We start from the raw sequence: 25414 nt of genomic DNA on the forward strand, positions 1-25414 counted from the left end.
CTTTTTTGAGGAGGAGTGATCTCAGCTCATCTTTATTAGCAGTTTTACTGGTGCTGTTCTATTCTATTTATCAATCTCTCCAGTGCCTACTCTGAGCTTCAGCTGCCATGAAAAAGAGGGTTGCAGCTCTCTCTGTAACACATGCCCCTACAGTGATTCCACTGGGGGAAATTCCCCACAATAACCCAAAAAAAGGTCAGCAGACAGGTTGGGAGCTCTGGCTTGAGACTATTCACTAAGGAGCAACAGGTGCTGAACTCATGCATCCTTGACTTGCATGAGGCAGCAGCTGGGTGGGATCACGTGGGAACCCCACCCCAGGGACTCAGGGTGCTCTCGAGGAGCACAGCACAAGGTTGCTGAATCCTTCCCTAAGCTCCTTAGATCACTTCACCCAGTGAAACTGCTCAGAGTTCACTGCCTGCTGAGGATAAACACAGAAATAGCTGAACAGGGTCAAGCTCAAGGTGCATCTGACAGATACTGTGAGAGGATGATTACAAAACTGCTTTAGGAGCAATGGAAGCTAACACGGTCTTAAACAGGAATTTATTCTTTGCTGTGTGAAGCTAACACAGAAAGATGAAGATTTCCTTGTGATACCCCAAAGGAAAACCTCACTCTGTGCAAGAAACTCCACATTACCAAGCTACATTGTGAAGGCAAAAGCAGAGTTTAAAACCAACAGTCAGTAAAGCTGAGTTCTGGGGATCCCCAAAGGGGTGATGAGGTCCATTGTGCCCTGGTGTCGACCAACAGCTAAACACCAGATATCACTGATATCAGCCTCTTTGGGCAGGGCCAAGGGCCCAAAAAGGCTCAGAAGTGAGAAAGACCTTTGTGTTTAAAATGACAAGTTTGGTTCTAACAACCTTTAGCAACCTGAGATGTACAACAAATGAAATACCACTGCCCGCTGGCAACAAAATGCCTCCAACTGTCCTTGAGCAGATATAAAACCAGTATCTGACTGTGGCAAAGGCAATATTAGAAGCAGGGCTATAGTAAGGAGGACTGGTGTATCAGCTGTAAAAGCTCCTCTGTACCTGTAGCTCCAATGGAGGTTCATTACTATTCAGGAGTTCTTCTATCTCAGCCACCGTGGTGTCGAATTTTTGGAGTTTCTGCTCTTGGGCCCGTAAGCATGCCTAAAGGTGGAAAAAACACATTGGTAACTGTGCTTCCCTCTAAATTAATGCTCTATGTTTATGTTAGAAAATGATATTAAAATATTCTGATTATGCATTTTGGTGCATAGAGGTGTCACCATTTGTTCATTTTCCTGATTTTTATTTTTGTAATTAAGCAATTTTGTATTTGAGACAGAAACACTCTGTTTCTCAGGCAAAGAAGCTGATAATGCAAATTAGCATATATTTAAGAATCTTAATTATTTTGCTTCAAGTAAATTTGCAGGAAAATAATTTTAATTTTGTATTTATGACTTGCTGCTTCTACTAAAAGGGATATTCTCAGATGCCATAGATTTCAAGTCAAGAATTGGCATCCTGATGGCACGTGCTTTGGTATGGAAGTGATAAAATACAACACAGGCTGTAAGCACTTTTTAAATGTAAATCCTTTGCATATGAAAAGACCTCCACTCATTTCAATGTATTTTAGAACAAGTCAGTGATGTGAAGGTAAAAAGCCAGCTTCAACTTATGAACAGGATAATGACATTGTCTCATATTCCCAAATTGATATTCCAAGCTCCCTGAGGACAAAGCCTTCCTTTTGTAGTCTCTGTAAAAGCAATCATCAAAACCCATTCACATGCTGCAGCCCTTAAAAGAGTTTGCATTTGCATACAGGCTACAGAGGAAAGCAGAACTTCTCTCACATTTTTTATATATACTGAAATTATCCTTAAATACACAGCCCAATAATCCACTGCTCTGCTCTTTTGTGACAGGCTCCCTGAAAACACATGCACCAGTGCTCACAAAGGATCCTGGGTTTCAACCCTGTGCAATGTGATACACATTGCAATAGTTGGGGATCTTTTTGGAGTTAATATCAATGCAGGGAAGGTTCAGCATCAACAAAAAAAAGAGCAATAATAAAGTGATAAATGAACCTGATGCCCTCTGCACTTGGAATCGTTTCACAAAAATTCAAATGCATTGGTTTCAGTTTTCTCTCTTTCTGTTCTGCTTTGTAATAATTGCTCAGGGGAACTTGGTTTCTGTATCTCTTGCCCTCTTCTCCCTCCTCTTTTGAGACTTATCTCTCACAAGAAAGCAGCAGAATAACCTTAGTGTAGCCACCTCCAGCACAGCCCTTCCTAAGGAGGAGAAGAGTCACGCTGGGGGCACAGTCACATCACGCTGGACTTGAGCAGTTTCCAGGTAACAAAATGGCCCTAAAGATGCATTTTTCAGCTGGTGCATTTTTACTGGAGCCTCCAGGGACCTAAACTACTCCAGGAAAATTCTGACAATACAACAATGATGTGACAAAATATCCACTGCTGCACAGTGGATACGCCACTGTTTCCTGGTGAAGATCCATACACAAAAAGCACCTTGGCCTTTCATTTCTCTGAAAACTAAAGCAAATGAGCAGTGCTAACAGTAGGAGGAAAGCTGCAAACAACCATAATAAAAACCAGGCCATTTGTAGCTGAGGAAAAACTGCCTGCAAATTTTCAAACAAGAGGATATGAGATGTATTTATGTATTTATGTCTCAATCACTCCGTTTCAAAAGCAGGAAATTTTTTTGGCTTAGTAGACACTGGTTATGACCCTAACGAAGCAGCACAGCTGGTCCATTTTGGCCCTAAAGATGGAAATTAAAATATTCACCCCCATATATGAGGCTTTCAATGGCACAGACCTTGTGCATGTGTTTTTATACCCAGCTGCACCCTGACACCAAGAATTAACTGTATAATATATACAGTTAATTCTTGGTGAATTAATATAATCTGTGCCAAAGGGGCATGGGCAGCCCAGGCTCTGCTGCTGCCTGCCCATGTGCAGCCCCTGGAGATGCTCTGCAGCCACTCTCTGCTGAGGCTGCAAAAAGTTACAGTGAGGAACACACCGGGACAGGGGGAAATAAACCACCTCTGAAACCTCTCCTTGAGCTGTGCTTTGCCCAGCTGTCCCAGAGGCTCCAGCATCTTCAATGACAGGCCACTTCTACCTGGAAAACTAATCATTAACCTATACAAACTCTTTTCTTTCTTCTCTGTGCACTGCTGCACTCCAGGCTACAGCCTTCCAGGCCTTCTCTTTGCTCTATCTTTGTACAGCCCTTGGAGTGTTGCATTGATTGACAACCATTTACTACACACATACACTATCTGTGCATTAGTTTTCCAAGACCTGTATCCCCAAATAAAGGTAATATCCTTAGTGCAAGCACCCATGCAGATACAACTACAAATGTTACAACTTCCTCTGCTGGTCTGTGCAGCATGCATGTTTATAGCCCAAAGCCTGTATCAGTATAGTATAAAGGAAAGGTAAAAAATTGCCTTTAAACTACCTTCAACTGGGTGAGGTCCTCCTCAGTCAGGCAATGGTCTTCTGCATTCTTGAGTTCTTCATTTGCCCAAGCTTCAATTGTGTCAGATAAATTCAGGAGTTTGTCCCACAAAGCCTGAGCTCTCCCCAGATTATCACAGTAATTTTCAGTCTTTTCATTGATCTACCATGAGATTGATAGGCAGAGAACACACACAGAATTAAAAAAATGTTGAGTTATATTCCAAAAGCAAAAGCAACACAAGAAAATCAGAGTGAGATGAAACCACCTACAAAAACAAGAGCAGAAAATGGGGAAAAAAAAAAATCGTGTCTTCACAGTGAACTGGTCATGGAGAAGATACTTAAATCCCTGCCACACATGTCACCAAACACACCAATCACAACAGCAGCTTGCTAGTTTTAAGGCAGGTTTAGGAAGGAGCCTTGCTCATTAATGTTTATCTACTCCCAGTAAATACCATTTAATCTCAGTATTGATGCACTGCTTAGATCGACAGTGGCAAACATTTCCCACCAAAAGCATCAGCACTACAATTTTCCAGATTTGTCTCCAAAGTCTAAATCCATAGAAGTTGTTATGGAAGCTTACAGATTCATGCAGAAAACATAAATATTGCCTTTTCTGCATTTTCTAGAATTATTTACTGCCAAGGAGTACAGACAATATAAATTACCTGAGAGATCAGAAACATTTCATCCATAGATACTCTGCAAGCTTTGCTCTGGTAAACACTTGGATTTATCTCTTAAGAATCCCTGCCATATTGCACTTAATTTATTTGAAATATTACACCCACATCAGAATCAATTACTATAATGCATAACAGATAAGACCACCCTGATAATTTACTTTTTACATACATCCAGCCATCTGTCCACAATAATGTTAGCCTCATTCTCAAACGGAGGCTCCTCAAAGCTTCTCATTTTATTCAGCTGGAATTGCAGGTTTTTGCAGATCTGATTTATTTTGTCTACATCTTCAGAGTGATCATTAAATTCCTCTTTTGCCTCTTCAATCTGTGAAAAAAACCCACATGGATATTTGTGAGCATATTTGCTTATGATTGTTTATTCAGCAAAATATTTTTAAACTGATTTGCTGGGTTTTGTTTTGGTTTTTTTTTTTTGCTTAGAGAAACAACAGCATTACATAAAATAATCTATTTTATACAATATGATGAGACTGGGAATGCATTCTGTGTTGTTTTATCCCATGCCATGCTGACAGGAATATTTCCCTGTTAGAAATCAATATCATTCTGTTATTGGTTGCAGAACAGCTGAGTGAGAAGGAATATGGACAATTTATTTCTAAGAGAGCCAAAACCACAATTTGCTTTTAAAGTCCTAAGTGCCAGATCCAAGGGGACTGTACATCCACACACAGAACCTTGATTACAGAGATAAACAATGCAGAGTGTGATAATAATCTGAGCTACTATTACAGCTGCACTCTGAACCCCAGGTTTTGAACTATTTACAGAAAAAAGCTTAAATCCAATTTAAACACAGACACTGTCAAATATGTCACAGACAGAAAGTGAAATGTCTCTTTCTCCTACTTGCTATTTAAACACCAAGCTGCTTCTTTGTGTTTCATTGGAATGTCAGTGTTTACAAACAACATGGAAGCTTCCTGGAAAAGAAACACTGACCTCTAGTGCTAGGCACCTTGATACTAACAGCTCTCTCCTTATTTCCCACAGACATCCTGGGAAATTACTTGTTCTCATACCAACCCCACTGGGCACTGAGCTCAGGGGAGGGATGGCAGAGCTGCTCTCACAAACCAGAACAAAGAAGAGGACTTTCCTGCTATTATTTTGTATCATTCTATATAACAAATCATCAGCACTCAAGGACATGCCTGGACAGTGCCACAGCAACTTCAGACCAGAGCTCTGGGAGTGGGAATTGCAGAGCTCAGGGTGAGAAGGGAGGGTTGTTCCCAGAGAGGGGTCTCCACAAAGCAGGGGCTGGGATATGCAGGCAATGCCCTCCCTTGCAGTAGGAGCCCAGGTGATACAAGGTGCCCCAAGTCTCACTGGAGGGACCAAGAAGAGACCCTGCCTTAGCTAAAGGGGCCTGGCACAAGCAGACACCATCCCACTGCCTCAGGAAAACACCACTTACATTCCCTCTTAAATCTAACCAGCCCAGGCACTGCCTGAGAGCAAACACTCCTATGGGTGCTATGGGTGATGCCTCACCAGAAAGCCTAAAGAGAGGATCTGAACCAGTTACATAATCCAGGATATATGAAATCTGTGCAGTAAAATGGTCATGATGGCCATGCTGCTGCTCACTAATCTGTTAACCATGGACAACTATTCCAGTAGCTGTATTCACTTAGCCAAGAAGCTGGCTGTCACAGTTCTGAGAGAAAAGGTGGAAAACTTTAAACTAAATGAAAAGGTGTCCAGCAGTACCTGCTCATTCAGTATGAGCAGCTCAACAAGTAATGTAAAAGCTACTGCAAATGTTTAACTGCTGTCACAGCTTGGAGTGAAAGGACAGGAATAAATCCCATCTTCATACTAGATCCTAGCTCTTCCATGGGGTTTGGTTTTGTTTTTGTAATCTCTCTCCATTATCAAGACTTTGATTCACTACTTAAAACAAAAATATGGAGTCCCTAAAGGTATTTTGGAAGACGAAGTGAAAACAAGGCCTTAACATATGCCCTGAAGGCTGAGGGTACAAGGGCAACCCTGCATCTGAATGCTCCCAGGAAAGGCTTTTCTTTCCTTTCCACTAAGTTCTTGTTACTCACCTTTGCTATTAGTCTGTTCAAATTCTCCTTCCCCATGTAAGAAGTTTGCTGGGAAAGCACAATCTCCTGTTTCTGGATGATGCTGGTCAGACTCGTTTTGCAGCTTTGATACTGCTTCAGGAGCTCCAGAACCCTTGCACACTGCTCCTGGCTATTAAAAAAAGATGTATTATTTATGGCCTAAGCATAAACCTGCAGTCTGAACCTCCTGTCTGCTCCCTTCTCCTATATTCACACACGTGGGAAGTTTGACAACCAGGTTTGGCTGAGAGAAAAGGAGTGATGAACTGTACCAGTCTTAAATCCTGCAGTAATGTGTGAGACCTGTGTGCTATCCAGACAGTTTCTGGAACCAGAAACACCCTTCTCCATCATATGCCTCTGATCCACATTTAGCTGTGATGAGCAGCTGGGTTCATATGATCCTCTCCACCTGGGAGGTGAGCTCAGTCACCAGTAAACTGAAGCATCATGTGCAGCAGAGCTCACAGCAGCTTGGATGATGGATGGAAGGAGCCCATCCTTCAGTGGGGTATGAAAACAGGGTAGTCCCACCTGTGCAAGCCATGAGAATTAACCAAAGCTGTGCAAGTCCATGCAAAACCTCTGGGCATCTTCAAAAACCATATTTGAAGCACAGATACCCTGGGCAATCAACCACAGTTGATTGAGTCATCTACAGTTGACTCTCCCAGTCCCCTTTCTTACAGAATTATCAGACCAAGCTCCCTTTCTTTTGCTGCATAAGAGACTGTTTTCCCAGCTGTCCTTTTCCATTTGTTTCAGTCTGTCTTTTCTTTTTCAGTGAGCTGGCAGGAAATTCACAGCAAATACAGAAGACACAGCATTCCCTGCAGCAGCCAGGTTTTCTCCTGGATGCCAATTAACTCCAACACATCACTGCATACCTGCTAAATGATGGGACTACGATGCTTTAAAAATATGCAAAATTCATGAGCTTTGGCTGCAAACTTCCACATGCAATTCTTGGTTTAATGGTAGTTTATGGCTCCACTGTACCTTTAAGGTATAGTCTAGGGCTTTTTTTCTGTTTGATTTCACAAGCAAACTTCTTGAACAGTATTACTTTAAAATGCAATTTCCCTCCTTACCATTCAGCAAGCAAGAGCTTTGTATCCTCCCATAACCTCTCTGTAACTCTGCACTGCTCATTTGCTTCCTCTGCTTTCTCCTCATTGATCTGTGGGAGCTTATTAGCAATTTCTTGCATAGATTTCATTTCAGCAGCAGCACGATCCAATTCCTTTTCCAATTCTGTTAATGATTTTATCCTTTATTAGAAAAAAAAAATGAAATACAGTCTTATATTAAAGTAAGCCTTTGATTTGGTTCACAATGTAATTATTAAGTTCCCTAGAAATTCATCCTGAGCTCCACATACTGTATTAAATGACATCATAAAAAGTCTAATTTGGTCTTCAATTCATGTAATCTGACACAGACCCTCAGATGAGTTATGCTGTCCTCAACACTGTGAGAAAATAATCCAAATTCTGAAGGGCAGTTGGGTCTGTATGAACACAGTGAAATTAATTTGTATTAAAAGGCAAGTGCAGTCTATCTTACACTGCAGAGCTTCAGATCAGGTGCATCAGTGCCCAGCAAGGGGACCCATCTCCCTGTCTGACAGTTTTCTTACTGAAAACTAAGATCACAATAACCCATCTCCTATTTTTTCTTCCTCAATGCTGCTTCAAACACACACACATACATAAATACATTGCAATATATATGTACATATACACGAGTTTGAAAGAAGAAAAATGGAGAAGGCTTCCTTTCTTAGGCTGTGATGGAACAAATAAAACAAACTCACAGTTACTGACAATGCTTTACAAATACTTCAAATTTCAGTGCTCTCCTGCAGAGGGGACCCAGGCTGACTCCACTGAAATTATGAAATTAAAAGAGCTTTAAAAATAATTCACCTTTTCTGAATAGCTGGAATTGTTGGATCCTTCAAGCCTATTTTGTTGATTCTGTCCCGTAGATCCTGAATGGCTTTAAGGAGTTCACTGTTTTTTCTGGAAAAAGTCTTGTATAAGTCTTTTTCTTCTGCAGGCACCTGCTCACTTGAGGGATCATAAATGGCATTTACCTTTTTAGATAAAGCCCTAACAAGTTTTTCACACCAAGTCTTTCTCCCATGATCATCATCTTCCAGACAGATTTGAACACTCTTCAGGCGCTCATCCAAACATTTGGCCTCTTCTGCCAGACGAGAAACTTCCTGTGCAACCTCCCTCAAAGCTTTTCCCTGCATTTCAGGTTGATCAGGGGGATCTGGGAGAGATGTGATGGAAGTCTGGATCTTCCTCAGGGAGGCCAAAAAAGCTTCCAGATCTTTAAGGACAGCCTCACGGGTCTGCATTTTATGGAGCATTTCTTCAAGCTGCTTTTGACAGTTAATTATAACTTTTCTTGCAGCTTGCAGGTCTAATGGATTAACTTCATCCCCTGCTGAACTGTCCAGGTGCTCCAATTGTTTGCACTCTTCAATCTGACTTAATATAGATCTCTGCAGCATCTGAAATTTAGAGAATGACCAAAAGTGTTAGCAAGTGAAAGAAAACTTATATCCTGCATTCAAGCTGAACCTATGATTGAAAAACAAATTATAATTTCAAATTATAATAGCAGTAAAAAAGTATGCTAAACAGGATGGGTAAGATAGAAAACCTATTCTGGATGTCAGTGGAGGAAAGAAAAAAGAACATAATCAAAATAATCAAATAAAATAGTATTCCACACACAGGGAATTTGTTCAACACAACAGAAAGCTCAAGACTCCTTCCTGCAATCAGACAAGGAGATGATGATAGTCCTGGGACTGCAAGCAGCAGGCTCCCACAGCAGGACATCAGCCAGAGCACAGGCAGCCACAGAGATATTTATTACTCTGCCATCTTTCAGTTCTTTATGCTATACTTTTGGAGCAGACTTCCATGCATTTAAAAATCTCCTAGTGCAGCCTGCAGGCTCTCTGGCTGCAGCCCTCAAAGAGCAGCATGTCAGGGCTGTGGAAACCCAGATGTGCAGAGAGCTGGGCAAAAATTCTGGGCCCTTGCAGCCAAAACTGGTCAGACAGAGCACACATGCTGTCTGCCTTACAGCTTGAGAGACCTAAACCCTACTTCACTGGTGAGCCAAGGGCAGACAAATGCAAACTTTCAGTTCTGGGTGGCTGTCAGAGTGCTCAGCCCAGAGGGCAAGTCAAGAATAAAAGAGAATTCACTCTGCCCAGTGGACCAAGGCCTGGGCATCAGATATTGATAGCAGGTGAACCATTACTGCACCCACACTGAGCTTCCTAACCCACCCTGAGCTGTGCTCAGACACTGCAGCAGATGTGACACAAGGTAGCTTGGCTGAGCTCATAAATTAACAGTGCATTACGTGCATGACCCCACAAAATGATATAAGGCCAGGTGAGAACACCACAAATCTGCATAAAAAAAAAAAAATCCTAATCTACAATGAAGTGTTCACAACAATGGCTTTCACAGCAGAACCTACTGAGGGTCCCTGGCTTGCTCTACAGGACCAATAACTGCCATTACAGATTTTACAAGGTTTGGGAAGTCTGTAATGGCAGTTATTGGTCCAGCCCCAACCTCCTGAGTGAAAACCCCATGAAGTTCTCTGCTTCCTAGATATTAAAACCTATCCTTGCTAGGGTGTGGTCTCTGCAGCTTCCCTTACCTCCAGTTCACTAACAGGAAGGTCCCTGTCCATCAGAGTAAACGGGTGGATGTACTTTTTCTTCAGCCATTCATCTACTAATTGACAGACAGAGATGGATTGATATTCTGTTTCCAAAACAATTTCCAGAGCAGCCCTTAAAGAATTTGCTCTGAAAGAAAGGTAACAAAACATGTACTGGGAAAGCAAGCTAGAAAAGACACTAAATATTTTTAAGAACAAAAAGCCACAAAAATAATGCAACTTTCTAATAGATCTATTCCCCCCCCTCCCAAGGTCAGATGAGTTTTTCTCTGATTCATGAGAAAAGCAATGTGAATCACCGTGAATTTAACCAAAAGATGAAAGAAAATAACAGCAATAAATGGGAATATTGCACAGTTATGTCCCAAAGATCTGTCTCTGATCTTCTTGGGGAGACTCACACTACCATCCATGTGTATATGAATTAATTTTTTGCAATGAAGAAAAGGTTAAAAATGTGCAGCTATTTTCTGGAACACACATTATTCCCTTCACAAGGTACAAAATTAGTTACAAGTCCTTAGCTAATACCATAAAGTGTTATTTTATACCTGATACTTATAATATCCTGAAGTTCTTCCCACTCGCTTTGTAGCTTGTTTCTTGCCTCAGAGAGAGCAGCCTGCTGCACTTCAGACACAAGATTTTCTAAGGTAGATGAGATCTTTTCCAATTCTTTCCAACCAGACCTGAATTCCATGTCTGTCATTGCCTAGAAGACAAGCAGTTCTAATGCATTAATATGATCCTATACTTCCCAGTGGACATTTCATAAAACTAATCACAAGAGTCTCTACAAAAACAGTGAAAACATCATCTGAAACTAAGAGTATCTACTGCCTTTTTTCTCCTTGAAGACCCAGCTTTTAGCTGCATGCAAATTTCCAGTAACACTTCACAGTGACAATTTCCATGTCAGATCTACGCCTTGGCTACGTTTTATAAAAGGGTCAATAAATAACGGCCCAGGCACTCTAACTACAAGAATGAAAATATCTCCACCTAGCTATGTTCAGTAGAAAAACAAATGTAGAACTGAACCAAGTTCTGAGATTTTTGATAAGGCTTTATAGTCCTTTCAAGAAAGGCCATGAAAATTTGCAGTAATAAACTTTTCAACATCAACTCTGTGCCTTTTGCTGTCGCCTTAAGGATCTCACAAAGCTAACCAAGTTTTATGTCTCCTGGAACAGCTCCATTCTGCACAAACACCACTTGGTGGTTCAGCTCTGATGACTCCTGCAGCCCTGGCCATCTCTGCTGACAAACAAAAACTCCTTTCTGCAGTTTTTTCCCATTACACCTATTTCAGCCTGCAGACAACAAACCCAGAGCCACCAATCTCTTCTTTCAGCAACACCTGCAAAACTCCAGTACTAGGCAGCAATGCAGTTCTGTTGAATACTAAATCCTTGATTTCCCTTCTTCTAACACATATGGTTGCAAGGATGCTGCTTTTCCCTTGGCAATATATGTAACAGGGAAGTGAGTGCTCTACATGAGAAAATACCAATTTAGGCACCAGCTATATTTTTAAAAGATGAATACTTGCCTCTAGTTCAAGCAGCTTAAACTTAAGGGATGAAGTGTCTTTTATTTCATCAGTAAAGTCAGATGCTACTTTATCTCTGCTGTGTCGTAGAAGCTCCTCCAGGTTACTTCTCTGTGTGTTAAAGCTAAGGAAAGATACAATCAGTATCAGAGAGAATATTACTTTTAATTAAATGGAACATCTCAGGGTATGGGACTCACTGATCAACAGTGTACCATAAAAAATAAGCACAGTCTATTGCAAATACATATTTTATTTAAGTCCAAAATGAATGAATAATGCACAAATGAGCAACATATTAAACAGTTTGCTCATATGGCTTATCTTCAAATCTAAATGCCAGTCTGCATTCTCTAAATTCAGTTTTACAAAAGGAAAAATTTCATTTCTCTAAAAATGTCAGTTCTCTAAAAAACTCGACACATTTCTTTATTTTGCAATATTTGAAGTTATTAGTAAGGCAGATGCAGACTTTTCTGGCCAAGAAAATGAGGAAAATATTCATAGCTAAAATGTTCTTGCTACAAAATCCTAATGCTCAAAGCATTTAGTTACTGTAGCTTCCCTATGAATTACAGATCAATATTCAGTAAACTGTAGCAGAAAAAAGAACAGGGCTCTGCATAGCTAAAATGCACCTTATATTTGGTACATTCAATGAATTTGGGAGCTAATTTGTCGAGCACAGCATCATACCTTAACAGCCATGCATTTTCTCCTTTAAAAATTACCTCTCTAACAGAGCTGGTATGGCCAAATCACCATCTTCCTCAAACTTGTCTGCACAGCTTTCTCCATTGTGGTGCTTCACATCTGGTTCCAAAACTGTATCTGCAGCAGGTCTTGATGTCTGAGTAAAAATGAAAAGGGCGACAGTGACCTCCACAATATCCTGTGTAACACACAGAAAAGCCTAACAATCATCTGTGAGCTCCTGCAGGGAGGGATTGCTTGATGTGTCCCAGAGGAGATGAGAGAGGCCATTCATGAATTCAAGATGTGTTTGAACTCAATCACGAGCAAATTTTGGAATACTTGTAGCCAGCTCATTCATTCTTTTCACAGATACAGACAAATGCCTCCAACTCTTCACTAGGACTCTCTCTGTCCTCTGAAAATTGTTCATATTACTGGGAATTTTCACTTGAACACAGCTTCCCACATAACCTTCCCACCTGAAAATGATATTTTTGCAAAATATCATTCCAGGCTGGAGGTTCACATTTTCTCAGGATGCCCAGCACTGCTGCCTGCATGTTAATTTTTATTATTTACTTAGTCTACATTCACAAGCACAATAGGGTTTGGATTTCTGACCAGAGGCCCAAGGTCTTATCACAATAAAAACAGTAAGAGAAATAAACCCTTTTTCCTCCTGGCAATGACCTGCCTTGGACAGAGCACTGTTTTCCATCAGTAAGTCTGGACTTCTTACCTCCTGTACCATAAAGCTGTCAATTTCTTGAGAAGAACCAGACTCTTCTCCATTCTCAGAAGCCATAATGGAGTTCCTACAAGAACAAAATATTAAATACAAAGGGAAAAAATAAATCTTAGCTCAAGGTTTAAAACAGTGCAGCTGTGATGAAGGATAATCAAACATTGTACTTGCCAGTTTATGAAACTTAATACTTTAAGTGTTTAAATGCACAGCTGGCCACAGTAATGTACTACCAAAACACATTAGAGTATCCCAAAATTTATGTGTAAAACTGATTTATATAAAGTTACAACACCCCATGACACAGCCACCCACCCTTTCTGAGGGGGCTGTCCTTTTCCAACACGAGCCAGCAGTGCTGTGTAAGTGTCTGCCACCATTTGCTGAACCTTTTCTAGCCTTTTTTCAAAGTCTGCAGTGAGTGTCTGTATCCCTGGGACAGTTTCTTCTGAGAGTCTTGCCAATGTTTTAAGGCCTTCCAAAGACTTGTTAAGCTCCTTCATGCTGCCTTCATGTGAAAAAAAGGCCTAAACAAAGAAATAACAATATAATAAACCCACGTTAAAACACAAGGATAAGAAATTATTCTCATATATTTTTAATACTACCATTATCTTGGTTGAGTGCTCTTAAAAGTCTAAGCTGTCAAACCAAGGAACACACACTTATTTTCTCTTGGTTCTTTTTAAAATAGAGCTAGAAATTAAAGTAGGATTTCTGGCATCATGTTCCCAACTATATTCACAAGACTACACTGATTCTTGCTTGATTTGGAATCCATTATGTTCTACAATTTTTAATTTTGGTCCCAAGTCTTCTTCACCTTGACATCAGACAGACGTGTCCTACTGCCTACAGAAAAAGCAGAACATCTTTAAAATATTCCTTGTCAATTATTATACTTCCTAGAGTGAATTCAAGATACACTAAAAATCTGGGGGGGGGAATGGAAAAAGGATACCATCTACTTAACAAGGAGTTAATTCCAAAAGTCTGCAGGCACACTAACATCTGCAGTCAAAGAAGGGAAAAAAATTATTTTGGTGGCCTCTTTGCTCTGTGTTTACATAACACAGAGCACAAGGGCCCTGCTCCACAGAAAATGAACCAAAAAAGGAGGAAGAAGGACAGCAAAGCATCCACAAAGAGAGGCAGAAAAGGAGAGTGTCAGGTACCTCATGCTCCTTGATGAGTCCTTTGGTTTTATCCATACTTAGCAGTTTCTTCTCTTTGCCTAACTGCTTATTGATTTTTTTTAAAGTTGCATTAAATTTCTTTTTTTCCCTTTCTATGATGAGCTGGACATAGGATGCAATTTCCTGACGAACTGCCTGCAAAATACAAAGTACGTTGTTCCCATGAGATGGTGAGACAGTGTTACACAGCAAGTAAAAACACCAGAACACACTGTGACAAGAAAAAATTTGCTTTCAAAGATGCCAGGCCTAATGAGACCAGACAGAGGATTCTCATTCCTGAATTATCTCACCTCCCATCTCCTACGAAAATCATCTTCCACCACCAGCTTCTCATGGTCAGATGAAATATTTTTCAGCAGTTCAGCTGCTTTCAAAAATTTGTCAAGAACTTTATTGTCCAGAGCATTAAAAGCTTCCTAAAAAAAAACAAAACAAAACAAAACCCAGACATCATAATGAAAACCAAACAGAAGTGAATGTAACTTATTTAACTAACAAAATGACATTAGTAGCATGTAAAACCTGTGAATAAATCAATGTATACATCACACATATGGGCTGTGTGGTTCTGCTGTGGGTGGGTACAAGGGCATTCTCCATCCCTGTTTACCTGCAAAAGCTTGCAGAATCAGTGGATGATTTAAGGAGAAAAGCAGGTGCTGTCCTTGTAACAACTTTCAGGGAAAATTTGGTACCAAAGACAAAAGATGGAACTCTGCCTCTTCCCTAGGGAACACACAAGGCTGTGTCCCATGGCTGTGAGCAGTGAAAGGGTGAAAGGTCTCCTTCAGCACCATGGCACCTCAAGGATGGCCTGGAATGAGCTCTGTGCCCCTGCTCACAGCCATGGTCACCCAGCTCTCTCTGCCAGACCAGGGAACAGAGATTTTGGGCACTTCCATCTCCAGCACCCCTTTAAGAGATCCACATTTTGAGAGAGGATATTTGATTTACCAACCACCCTCTGGGAAAAAGAGGAGATTCAGTAGTTATAATAGCCTGCCCAAGAATTCAGGCATGTCATTCTTGATGGGAAACTTAATTATTGATCAGGCCAGAAAAAAAAAAAAAAGAAGGCTGTAGTTCTGAAAATTATGAGTTCTGATGGAGTGATGGAGTAATTTAGGACAGGGCACTAAATAAACTGCCAGATAGATTTATGTTTATTCATTCAAGTTGTCTGCCAAGTTAATATGAGTGCTAAATCAGAGAACTGAGCAAAGCATTACCAGCTACCAAAACCCAAAAAGGTCAGTATTTTTCTTACTTCAGACTTTTAGAGACCACATAGTCCTCAGAAGTACTCAAATTCAGCTGGTTCAGAACACAAACCCACCTCATATCTTGAAACACATTCTTCGGGACTTAATTTTTGACTGACAAGTTGCACAGCCTTTGAAATGGAAGCCTCAAGTTCTTTCTGGGATTCTTCAAAATTGAGCAAAGCCTCCTTCTCTGAGGGCTTCTTCTCAGATTTGGACAAGATGTTGTTCAGGTCACCCATGACAGCCTTGGAAGAAAGAGACTTTTCAGAACACACCTGAGTGTCAGTAATTACACAGAGTTACTGCTCAATAACATCACTCAAGTTTTTCAAGTTGAGATACTGATCTAGGAAATGTTCTAGATTTTGCCCTGACAAGAGTCTGGGAAACTGATTCCAATAGTACAGAACTTTTTCTATTTCACATGACTGACAAAGAGTTTTCCATATTCTGTAATGGTAAAATTAGAGACATTAGTGTGTTTATAAACAAGTACCTCTATTTTGTCTCTGGCTTCTTTAATTCGTGCCTCCAGCCCAGTGGTGTGAGAATGCTGCTGAAACACCTGACTCGAAACATTTTGCCTCAGGGATTGCAGTAGCTCTTCTGCTGCCACAACTTGGTCTTGGCACGAGGATCCTCTTGAAGCCAAACTCTGGTTTGAACAAAAAGCATTAGAAGCCTTTACAAGTGTTTATTTGTATTTTTGTTTAAACAAACTGAGTGAAAAAGCCAGCCTTGATCATGGATGGTTGATCCTTGGTAAAGGAAAGCCTTACATTCCAGTTATGGTCAGTGTACTGCACTGTAAAATCTCTGTGTGGAGAGAAAGAAATTTGCTGCCATCCACAGGGGATTCTGTTTGCTGAAGCAATTTCTTTCTGTCACTGCAACACCTCCTGTGTCTTTGCCACAGAGCCAATCAGATGTGTTTTTAAAACATGCTCTCCCATCCAAGCAGCTTCCCAAATGAAACCACACATTTGGATATGCAGCATCTGATCATGAAGTCATCCACAGTGAGCACACACCAAGGCTCAGATTTCCTTGTAGGATTCAGCACTGCAAGGCAGGAAAGCAGCTGGGTGCCCTGCATGCAGGAGGAGTGTGCCATGTTTGAATATACATCATGAAAAGTCTTTATTAGAGCTGTTTCTATCTATGAATTTTCATCACGTTTCCCCTGTCTGAAGTTGTCAATTAGCATTCTCCTAATCAAAATCAGAGCTTTATTCTGGATCTTGACCTATTGCACTGCAGGTAACGAGTGACCTGATCTCTCCTGCCCCCAGACATGGAGGGACAATGCCAGCCACATGTTTGGAGGCTGTATTTTAGGGTGTCCTTTGTTATTTCATGGGTTTTTTTACAAACTAGAGTCACACTGCAAAATGAGGCTTGTTTTATAAACATATATACCTGTGATTAGAAAAAGATCAACAGATTCTTTTCATCTCTCACACTCCCAAATCTGTCAGGTAAATGTTGCAGTAAAAAGAGACAGGACTTTTGATTCTTCCTGCAGAAAAGCTGAATTTTTATTGTATAGTTCATATTTTCATAAGAATATCAGAAGTCACTATGTTCAATCTAACTGGTTAACAATACACTGATACTCAGTTTACTGGCTGGTAAATGGCTAGGGTGTATGTTTATTAAACTTCTCTATTTTTGGTTAGTTTACTTTTTTTTTTCACGGATTCTCACGGGACAGACTCTTTGTTTTTGTAGGTGTGAAAAGTTCTCTTACCAGAACAGATTGTTGTGTTAACTGATTCTCATTTTCATGATTTTTTCACATGGGAACTTCCAAGCTAGCTGCTAGCTCAGCTAGCTTAAACTTTATTTTTAACAAGGCTTTTCTTTTGTAAGGCATTACCTATATGCAACAGCTAAACACTCTGCAAGAAGGCACAAAGCAGGAGAAAACTAACAGAGATTCTAGTGCACAGTTACTGTATATAGGTTAAATGAAATAAAGAGTATTTCTGTTTATTTATAGCAGTTACACAAAGGAGTTTCAATGAAACCTCCTGGTGGTCACCTTCACACCATTAGGGTACACAGGCCCTGTTGCAGAAGTAGTAAAGGCAACATAAGAAGTGTTTCAGCTTTTTCAGTGTAAATCTTGGCACCTTTATTCTGTCTCACCTTCATTAGCAAGTGAAGAAAATAAATCAGACTTTGTATTGAAGCTGCTGAGTTACATACACAGATTTTCACCTGCCATCTGCTGGGAGCTGGGGGTAATCCCAGGCAGAGAGATGTGGGAAAACACAGTGACTAGTGGAATTTATTCTTAGAAATTAATTTGTGCTCTCTGAGGATATTTCTAACAACTACCAGTAAGATGAGATTCCCAAATAACCCCACATGCTGCTGAAAATAATTCAAGTATACCAGTTTTTGATCGGTAAGCCTTGAATACAGCCAAGTTGTCCCAAACCTCCTCCCTAATTGGAGAGTAGATGACAAAAGTCCTGTGTGACCAGGGGAACTACTCAAATTGGCAACTTGCAGAGCTCTGGTCTGCTCCAAGTGCTCTGCTGGACAGGAGTAATTAATAGCACTCAAGAACAAGCTGCTGATCAGTGGCACCAACAGAATTTCATTGGCACCTGCTGGTCATCTGGACACAGTGATGGTGGAAGTTTCACTCACAGCTCATCTGGGAGTGATCCTGAGAAATAACAACACGGCACAAGCACTGTCTTGACTTTTTACAAGTATTACAGCACAAAATCCAAAATCCACATTAAGTTCTGCTTCACTGATGATGCCTCATTTTACCCCAGTCCATGCTGCAAGATGAGAATCTGAGGATCAAGTATTCTAAGCAGCATTTTCACCTGCAAATGTTCCTCCAGCTCAGGTTTCACAGGCTCCTCGTGGCTGATCTTGCTAAGGAGATGTCCCATCTCTGTTGCCCAGCTGTCCACCCCTCTAAGGAGCTCTTCAATTTTCTCCAGGCTCCCTGAAAGCTCAGTGGTATCTTCAGCAGCATTTGTGCTCTCTTCTCCAAGCTATCAACAAAGAGCAAGGTAAGATGTTCATTCCCATCATCTCCCCACTCCTCCAACACAGCCACCACTTGGGTCATTTCCCAGCTTTAGCACTCAACAGGGATCAAAGGAGAAATAAATGCCAAACATATTGATAAATAAACCAAGTGAGGCTCAGTTCCTCAGCCCTGAGGGCAGGTGGGACAGCACAACCTGTGCCCGTATGGCCTGTCCCCTTGTCCCCTCCCCTATAAGCAGCCACCCTACTATGGAGAAAACTCCTGGGCTGCAGCATTCCCCAGCCCACAGCAGGGAATTGTCCAAGAACAGCAGCTGGTGTTGGTCAAATCAAGATCAGGAAGTGTGCTGACATTAATGGTACTGGCAGTCACAGGCCAGAGCTCAAGCATTTGGTCTTGCATTTTATATTAAAAAATAAATATTATATATATGATAGCCACAATGTCCAGAGCAATGCCACAAAAATAACTCAGGAAGTCCTTAAGACCTTAAACAGGCTTCTTGCACCTCACTTATCTGATTCCTCAATATATTTCCTTGAAGCATCTCTTATTAAGGGTTTTTCTAGCAAACTCTGGATTTCCCTCACCCTATGATTGCTTCCTTTGATTTTATTGCATTCTCACTAAGCTCATCTCCTACAAAAACATAGCAGTAATTTTTTGCCACCATTTACTGTCACAGCAGTAGCTTTAATAAATGTCAATGAAAGGCTCAACTCAGAAAATTAAGAGTTCTAATATTCCCAGGCAGAGTGAAAATGTCATTCTTGTGAAAGCACTCCAAGGACTATAATATGTATAACATTAGGCAGGTTGTGTAAGGATTTACAGCAGCCTAAAAACCTGTCAAGTGAGCTGGTGAAAAGTTGCACAACCTTAGAAATATCTATGCAGCAATAATTACTTTCTACCAGCTAAGACAGAGTCTGTAAAATTTAACACAGGTAAATTGATTACTTCCACCCCGAGCACTGAATTAAGAGCTTCAGCCTGCAATAAGATTTCCTTTTGTAAGTGGTTTAGAGATTTCAATTTAAAAATTGAACATTTTCCATCCTGTTATAATGAGAATTTTACTGAGTCACAAAGATTAAGAATGGGATGCTTCTGTGTACTCTGTTCCTCAAGCTTTAAAACTGGCAACCTTGAGTTGACTGGAAGATTGATCAATCTCTGATTAGCAAACTGGTAAATCTAGAAAAGATTACTTTGAAGGCTGCATGGCAAAGAGTAACAGTAACCTGCAACTCACAAAGTGTGTCCTCTTGATGAACTTTGCCCATCTCCTGTTCAGTTTCTTCAGCTCTTTGGCAATATTTGATCCAACTTGCTCTTTGCTGACTTCAATGAGATGGTTTCCAGCTTCATTTAAGGAACCATGAATCGAATTCCTCTTTGCCAGGACCTCAGCAGGGATCTAGACAGAGGCATTGAAATAATTTTAAGCAGAACCCTGTCAAACATTTATTTCCAAAATGAAAAGCAAAAAAGCAACAACAGCAGCCACTGTTGAGATTTCATGTTTTTCTTCCAGGAGGCTTTGAAGTATCTCTGTCAAACAAAGAGAAATCCAACCATGTACCTCTTTTGGATCCTCATTTCTGTTTTCTTCCAACCATGTCTTCAATAAGTGCATGTTTTCTGTGTAATTACTCCAGGAGGACAGGACTTTCTGTAGGGTGGTGTTTACATTGGAAATATACTCTTTACATGTAGAAATCTTTGACTCCACTGTCTTCAAAAGTTTGGTGATTTCATGAGGATCTCCAGCTAGGACGTGGAATAGGAATTATTGTTATATACATTTGGGAACAGACAAGTTAATTAGACAGAAACACTGCTTATATGGAACAGTAGATGGAATTAAAACTGGTGGCAGCACTTTACTTCAAAATAGAGATCTTCATATCAACTTATGTGCATGAGCTTACCCAGGTCAGGACCACATATGTTCTTCAAGTCTTCACAGATGTGGGTAGCAGTGTCTAGTTGTGTTTCAAGTTCCTTTTCTTCAATGAAATTCTGCCCAAAGTGAAAAGTAATTGATATGGGTAGCACTGAATGACACAAAACTGGGTATTTGCAATATGAGCCTACAAACTACAGGTGAAATGTAAACTGAGCAAAGCCCACCCAGCAATTCAGCTGCACCCTTTAGTCTGAAACAAACTTGTTCTTTTACTCTGCTTGTGCAGAAAGTAAACAGAACTATGAATACCTGAATGCCACTGCCTGAGCCACAGCCCTGTATGAGTCAGGACTGCTTGCTTCAAAAAGTTACAGCCCCAGGGCAATACTGAGAAATGGCATCTAGAACAAGTCAGGCAGAATTCAGTCACATAAACCAAAATGTGATGAAAGCAGAAGGTGGGCCTCCCTGCATGCACAGAAACATTGAGGTGCCTCATTTCTGACAGATCAAAACAAACTGGGGATGGAGAGGGTGAAAGAGGAGGAACTGGGAGCAGAGAAGGAGATGTGTGTGCACACAGGGAGTGAGGGTTGATCCTTAGCCCCTCTCTGAGCTGATCTCACTCCAACACTCCCCACTTCTACAAATGTCCTACCCAGCAGGGTACAAAACAACATCCCTTGTGATTGTGACAAGCCTGGGCCCTAAACCCTAAACAAGCCCTAAACTCCCTGGCAAAGCTCTGCATTCTATCAGCCTGAGCAAGACCATGAGCCACAACTGTAGAAACAACATGATAATAAGTATTTATGAAACCAACTGAACCAACAAACTCAGCACAGATTAACTGCACAACCATCTCACCACAGGGTGAGGCTGACACTGCTCAGGAAATTGCTATTTTATACAACCTATTGTTGCCTCCTTCCACAGTACTGAGGCTGGTGAAAATCCCACTAATTGAACTGTGGATTTGCCAGTCTGAAAATCCTCTGAGAAAGTCCACTAAGATGGAATTCACAAGGAATCCCATTAACCAGAGATGGGGAAAAACCGGAGGCATCAGCATCTTCACCTCTACCTCTACTCCTGATGCAGTATCCTTGGTCAGTATTTGGGGTTGGGCAATCCATGCCCTCCTAAAAACCTACATGTGACATCAGTTTCATAACCTGAGTCCAGAAACTGAGCTAAGCATAAAGTGTAATAGAACAAGACAATTCATATTCACCACAAAGCATAAGGAAGTAAAGAGGCTGGGAAAAGGAAGAGGCAGCAGTGTGAATAATGGTTGGTTTTGAAGAAAGCAACTATTGAACTACCACGGAGAGGGTTCTGGGGATTGGAGCTAGGGAAGGGCTGCTACAGCTGGCTCTATAAATAATCTAGAAAGAAAGAAATCTTCACAATGAAGAATAAAAAAGGGCAGAGAGAAAATCACAGTCATGGCTCGCCGTAGTTCTCCAAACTGAAGAAAGAAATCTCATTCATAGCAAAATGGAAGATTCTGGGGGCAAGGAAAACTTCTAGGGAAGTCTACCTGCCCTTCTTTGAATAAATCTGAGATTTCACCAGTCCACCATGCTTCTACCAACTATAATATCTTCAGATGACATAAGACTGAATCAAAGAGAGCTGGGAAAGAATTACCATCAGGGTGTGATACATATATTTGAAACTTACATTCCAATTTTCCAGCAGTGACTCCACAGACTCTTTTGCCCCATATTTCACATCCCAGATATTGAGCTTTAACTTCACCTCATTGGCAATGGCTGAGCACAGTCCATAGTGGTACTCAAGAAAAGTGCTGGGGTTTGTAGAACGAATATTGCTAAATCTGCAAACAGAAAATAGTTCCAAAAGTTTCTTCAAAACCATTGGATACAAAAAGCATTAATGCATCAGGATTTTATCCTGAAAAAATCAAAATTACATCTATGTAAACTTTTTTTTTTTATTATGACAGGAATTAATAGATAAGAGAGCAACAGTTCATTTTTTAAGCAGCAACAATTGAGCAGTCAGTGTTGTCTGCTCAATGTATGAAAAACCTTAAATGCCCAAAAAAGGGACATCTGCCACCTCTATGTCAAAGCATCTCAGGTTATGGATACAGATTCACTGATAATTTTTTTAAATATCCTCCAACAGATATTTGGGGTAGTACAAGCTATAGATTACAGTGATTTTTAATGGTGGAAATAAAAGTTTAGAGAATCCCTGCCACCAGGGAAATTGAAAATATTCAAGTTTCCTATCCCTAGTGGTTGTTTCATATCCCCACTAGCAAAGGGCATCTGAAAAGGTCCCGTTAATGAGCTCTACTCTGTACACACAATTAAACATTCATGGGACCAATGAGAGATCTGCTCCACTTGACAGTCAGCCTGTGTTTAGGTTAAAAATGCTCTTTTTTTTTGCAAGGCATGGATAAATTATTGCTTTGTTCAGAACAGCAGAGCCAGTCAATAGCAGAGCTAGAATACAACATGAAGTAGAGGTAATTTGAGCATCACAACCTTCTTTTCATTTCCTCTAATTTTTCAGGCAAGACTAGTGGCATATTCTTCTCATCTTCATTCTTAAATGACTGAAGGGTGTCCAAGTGAGAATCAAAACAGTCCATCAAGCCCTGGGGAGAACAAGACACAGTAAGCCATTCATTTTGATCTAGAGTATTTCATCTGGAAATCTCCAACTCACCTGCTGTTAGGGAAAGAACTATTAAGAACCAGTCAGCACAAGACAATCTCCCAGTGTCTTTACTCATTAAAGTACAATAAAAGGATTTACCTAATCACCTTCTGAAGTGCATATTTAGTGCAATATGACCTGATTTCTCTTATCACTGTGCATCTACTTAAATATAAGAACCACAGACCTTACACTACTCCAGCTATCAGTTTTTTTTCTGCAATTTCACTATCATCCCTTTGAGAAAAAAGCATCATTGTAACAACTTCAGGGTATTAAGCTGTTCTTTGCTATCCCTTAGCAAAGACTGACAGCAAAACCTGTTGAATAAATCTATTATGTCACCTGCTCCATAGTTCATTTGACTGCTCAATAAATCTGTGTCTAACACCAGGCTGACAGGGTATCAAATTAACCATTCAATGGCCAGTGTCCCATGATTGAGGGAATATTTCACAGGCATGTGTCTCAGCAACAAATTCCCTACCTGAAAATAGAACATAAAATTCATGGCACAGAACAGAAGCCTATTTCTCAGTGGCATATTAAAAAAATTCTATTAAAAATTTCTATGTTATAAAATCTGCCACAAAGCATGTTAATGGAAATGCCTAATCCTGGGACAGCCCTCAACCACAAAAACAGTGTATAGACTTATAACACTGGATTTTGTAATCTTAACAGTGTATCAGTCAGACAGTTATGAGCATTGGTGAATAATTTCCTAGACCTTAAATAAAATTTGCACTATAAGGTACCACCTTGCCAATATGATCCATACACACGACATACTGAAAGGGGAAAAAATTTCAGCAGGATGTCTTCCCATCAAGAAAAGAGGATTTGGCAGAAATTAAGCATTAATGTGTTTCTTCTTCTGAAGGAATGACATCATTTTATCTATATATTTAATGGGAAAAAATAAATTCCTTAAGAAATGACATCAGTCTCTATCTTATTCTTAAAAATGCTTTAAGTACTTAGGTTGCACAACAAAAATCTTTATCAAATGGCTAAAGACTGACAAAGCTGTTACCAGTTAAAAAGCCATCCCTCCTATCAGGAGCTGACTAGAAACAATACAACACAGTGGTGTTATTAAGCCATTTGCAAGAACCTCCCCAGCCCATTCTTTCAAAGCCTCTTTAAGGACAATGGCAGAAAATGAGCAAATTTGTTTATAAAAAACCCAAGTATGGCATTATGATCACCAGCCAGGCATCAACACATATACTCTTTCAGAACTTTCAAATTCAAAAGGATGTTTAAACTATTATCTCTGCAAATATTTGAAGATCAGAATAAATAACTTGCATGGTACAAAGGTATCAAAATATCCTTGCCTTGAATGGAACTACAGAGTGATTCAGCAAATATTTAACTTTAAACACACAAACTTCTTGAACTATTTAACTTTTAAACACACAAACTTCTTGAACTCCCTGGAATGTAACCTTAAGCTCAAGTGCTTTTCTGAATAGGTATGCATTAAGTATAGATTTTAAGATAAAGATGCAATTATCCTGTGTTATTACTTAACAAACAAACAAGGAACCACATAAAAAAGAACAGCATAATTTACTCATTCAGGCAGTGCTCAAATTTAATCTCACCCCAGTGAAGTCTGAAACCTGCCTTATAGACCCATGAAGTTATTTAATTAAACTCATAATTCTTCAAAGGTATGTTCAGAAGAGCTTTTCATCTTCAGAAGACAAACATATGCACACCACTTCCCAAAATGTCAAACAGCAATTCCATAACAAGTGCTTTGCCAGGTCAAAGTGAAGCAGAATTTCCTTTGTGATCAGCATACCTTAAATATTCCAATTATTTCTCTGAAGACAGACATTGCTTTGAATGGGTCCTGTAAATCAGGCAAATCTTCTGCCTGCAGACGTTCCACCTCCTGGAGCCAAGCCTCAATGCTATCCAGAGGGGAGGGCAACATCTGGTCCAGCCTTGCTTTCCACTCGTTAATCTTTAAAAGGAAAACAAGTGGATTAAATCTCTCACTATTATTTTCTTCCCCATCTTCAAGATGCTGATCTAAGCTGCATAAGATGGTGCTCAAAACATCCCAGGAACCTACTCCCTCATCCCTCCCACTGTTCAAAAAAATAGTTTCCAGTGAAGTCAGCTAAAATCAGCCCCGTTTACCTCAAACCCAGGTTTGCTCCCAGCTCAAAACCTCTGCAACACCACAGAGAATTAGGCATGACTATCCTTTGCTGGTGACCATCCCCAGACCCAGAAACAGGAAAATTTATAGTGAACTAGCTGCAAAAATAGGGGGGGGAA

At 40.3% G+C, this 25414-nt stretch overlaps 1 protein-coding gene across 5 annotated transcripts in view; it reads right to left on the reverse strand.

The window, feature by feature from the left end:
- The window catches only part of SYNE2 (spectrin repeat containing nuclear envelope protein 2), a 176297-nt gene that overhangs the window by 115935 nt on the left and 34948 nt on the right, over positions 1–25414 (reverse strand). For all 5 annotated transcript variants that reach the window (XM_050975904.1, XM_030240808.2, XM_050975902.1 and 2 more), the window contains exons 12-34: positions 24930–25094; positions 22939–23051; positions 22100–22256; positions 20436–20526; positions 20087–20274; positions 19757–19921; positions 18329–18502; positions 15976–16134; positions 15551–15724; positions 14505–14630; positions 14191–14346; positions 13331–13542; positions 13010–13085; positions 12306–12424; positions 11575–11698; positions 10574–10734; positions 9999–10149; positions 8225–8823; positions 7388–7567; positions 6276–6426; positions 4361–4519; positions 3498–3659; positions 1047–1148 (exon numbers count right to left, since the gene is read on the reverse strand). In XM_050975904.1, coding sequence (XP_050831861.1) covers positions 1047–1148; positions 3498–3659; positions 4361–4519; positions 6276–6426; positions 7388–7567; positions 8225–8823; positions 9999–10149; positions 10574–10734; positions 11575–11698; positions 12306–12424; positions 13010–13085; positions 13331–13542; positions 14191–14346; positions 14505–14630; positions 15551–15724; positions 15976–16134; positions 18329–18502; positions 19757–19921; positions 20087–20274; positions 20436–20526; positions 22100–22256; positions 22939–23051; positions 24930–25094 — 3864 coding nt within the window. The remainder of the gene's footprint in view (positions 1–1046; positions 1149–3497; positions 3660–4360; positions 4520–6275; positions 6427–7387; positions 7568–8224; positions 8824–9998; positions 10150–10573; positions 10735–11574; positions 11699–12305; positions 12425–13009; positions 13086–13330; positions 13543–14190; positions 14347–14504; positions 14631–15550; positions 15725–15975; positions 16135–18328; positions 18503–19756; positions 19922–20086; positions 20275–20435; positions 20527–22099; positions 22257–22938; positions 23052–24929; positions 25095–25414) is intronic.

The sequence above is a fragment of the Serinus canaria genome, chromosome 5 (genome assembly GCF_022539315.1).
Source record: "Serinus canaria isolate serCan28SL12 chromosome 5, serCan2020, whole genome shotgun sequence".
NCBI lineage: Eukaryota > Metazoa > Chordata > Aves > Passeriformes > Fringillidae > Serinus > Serinus canaria.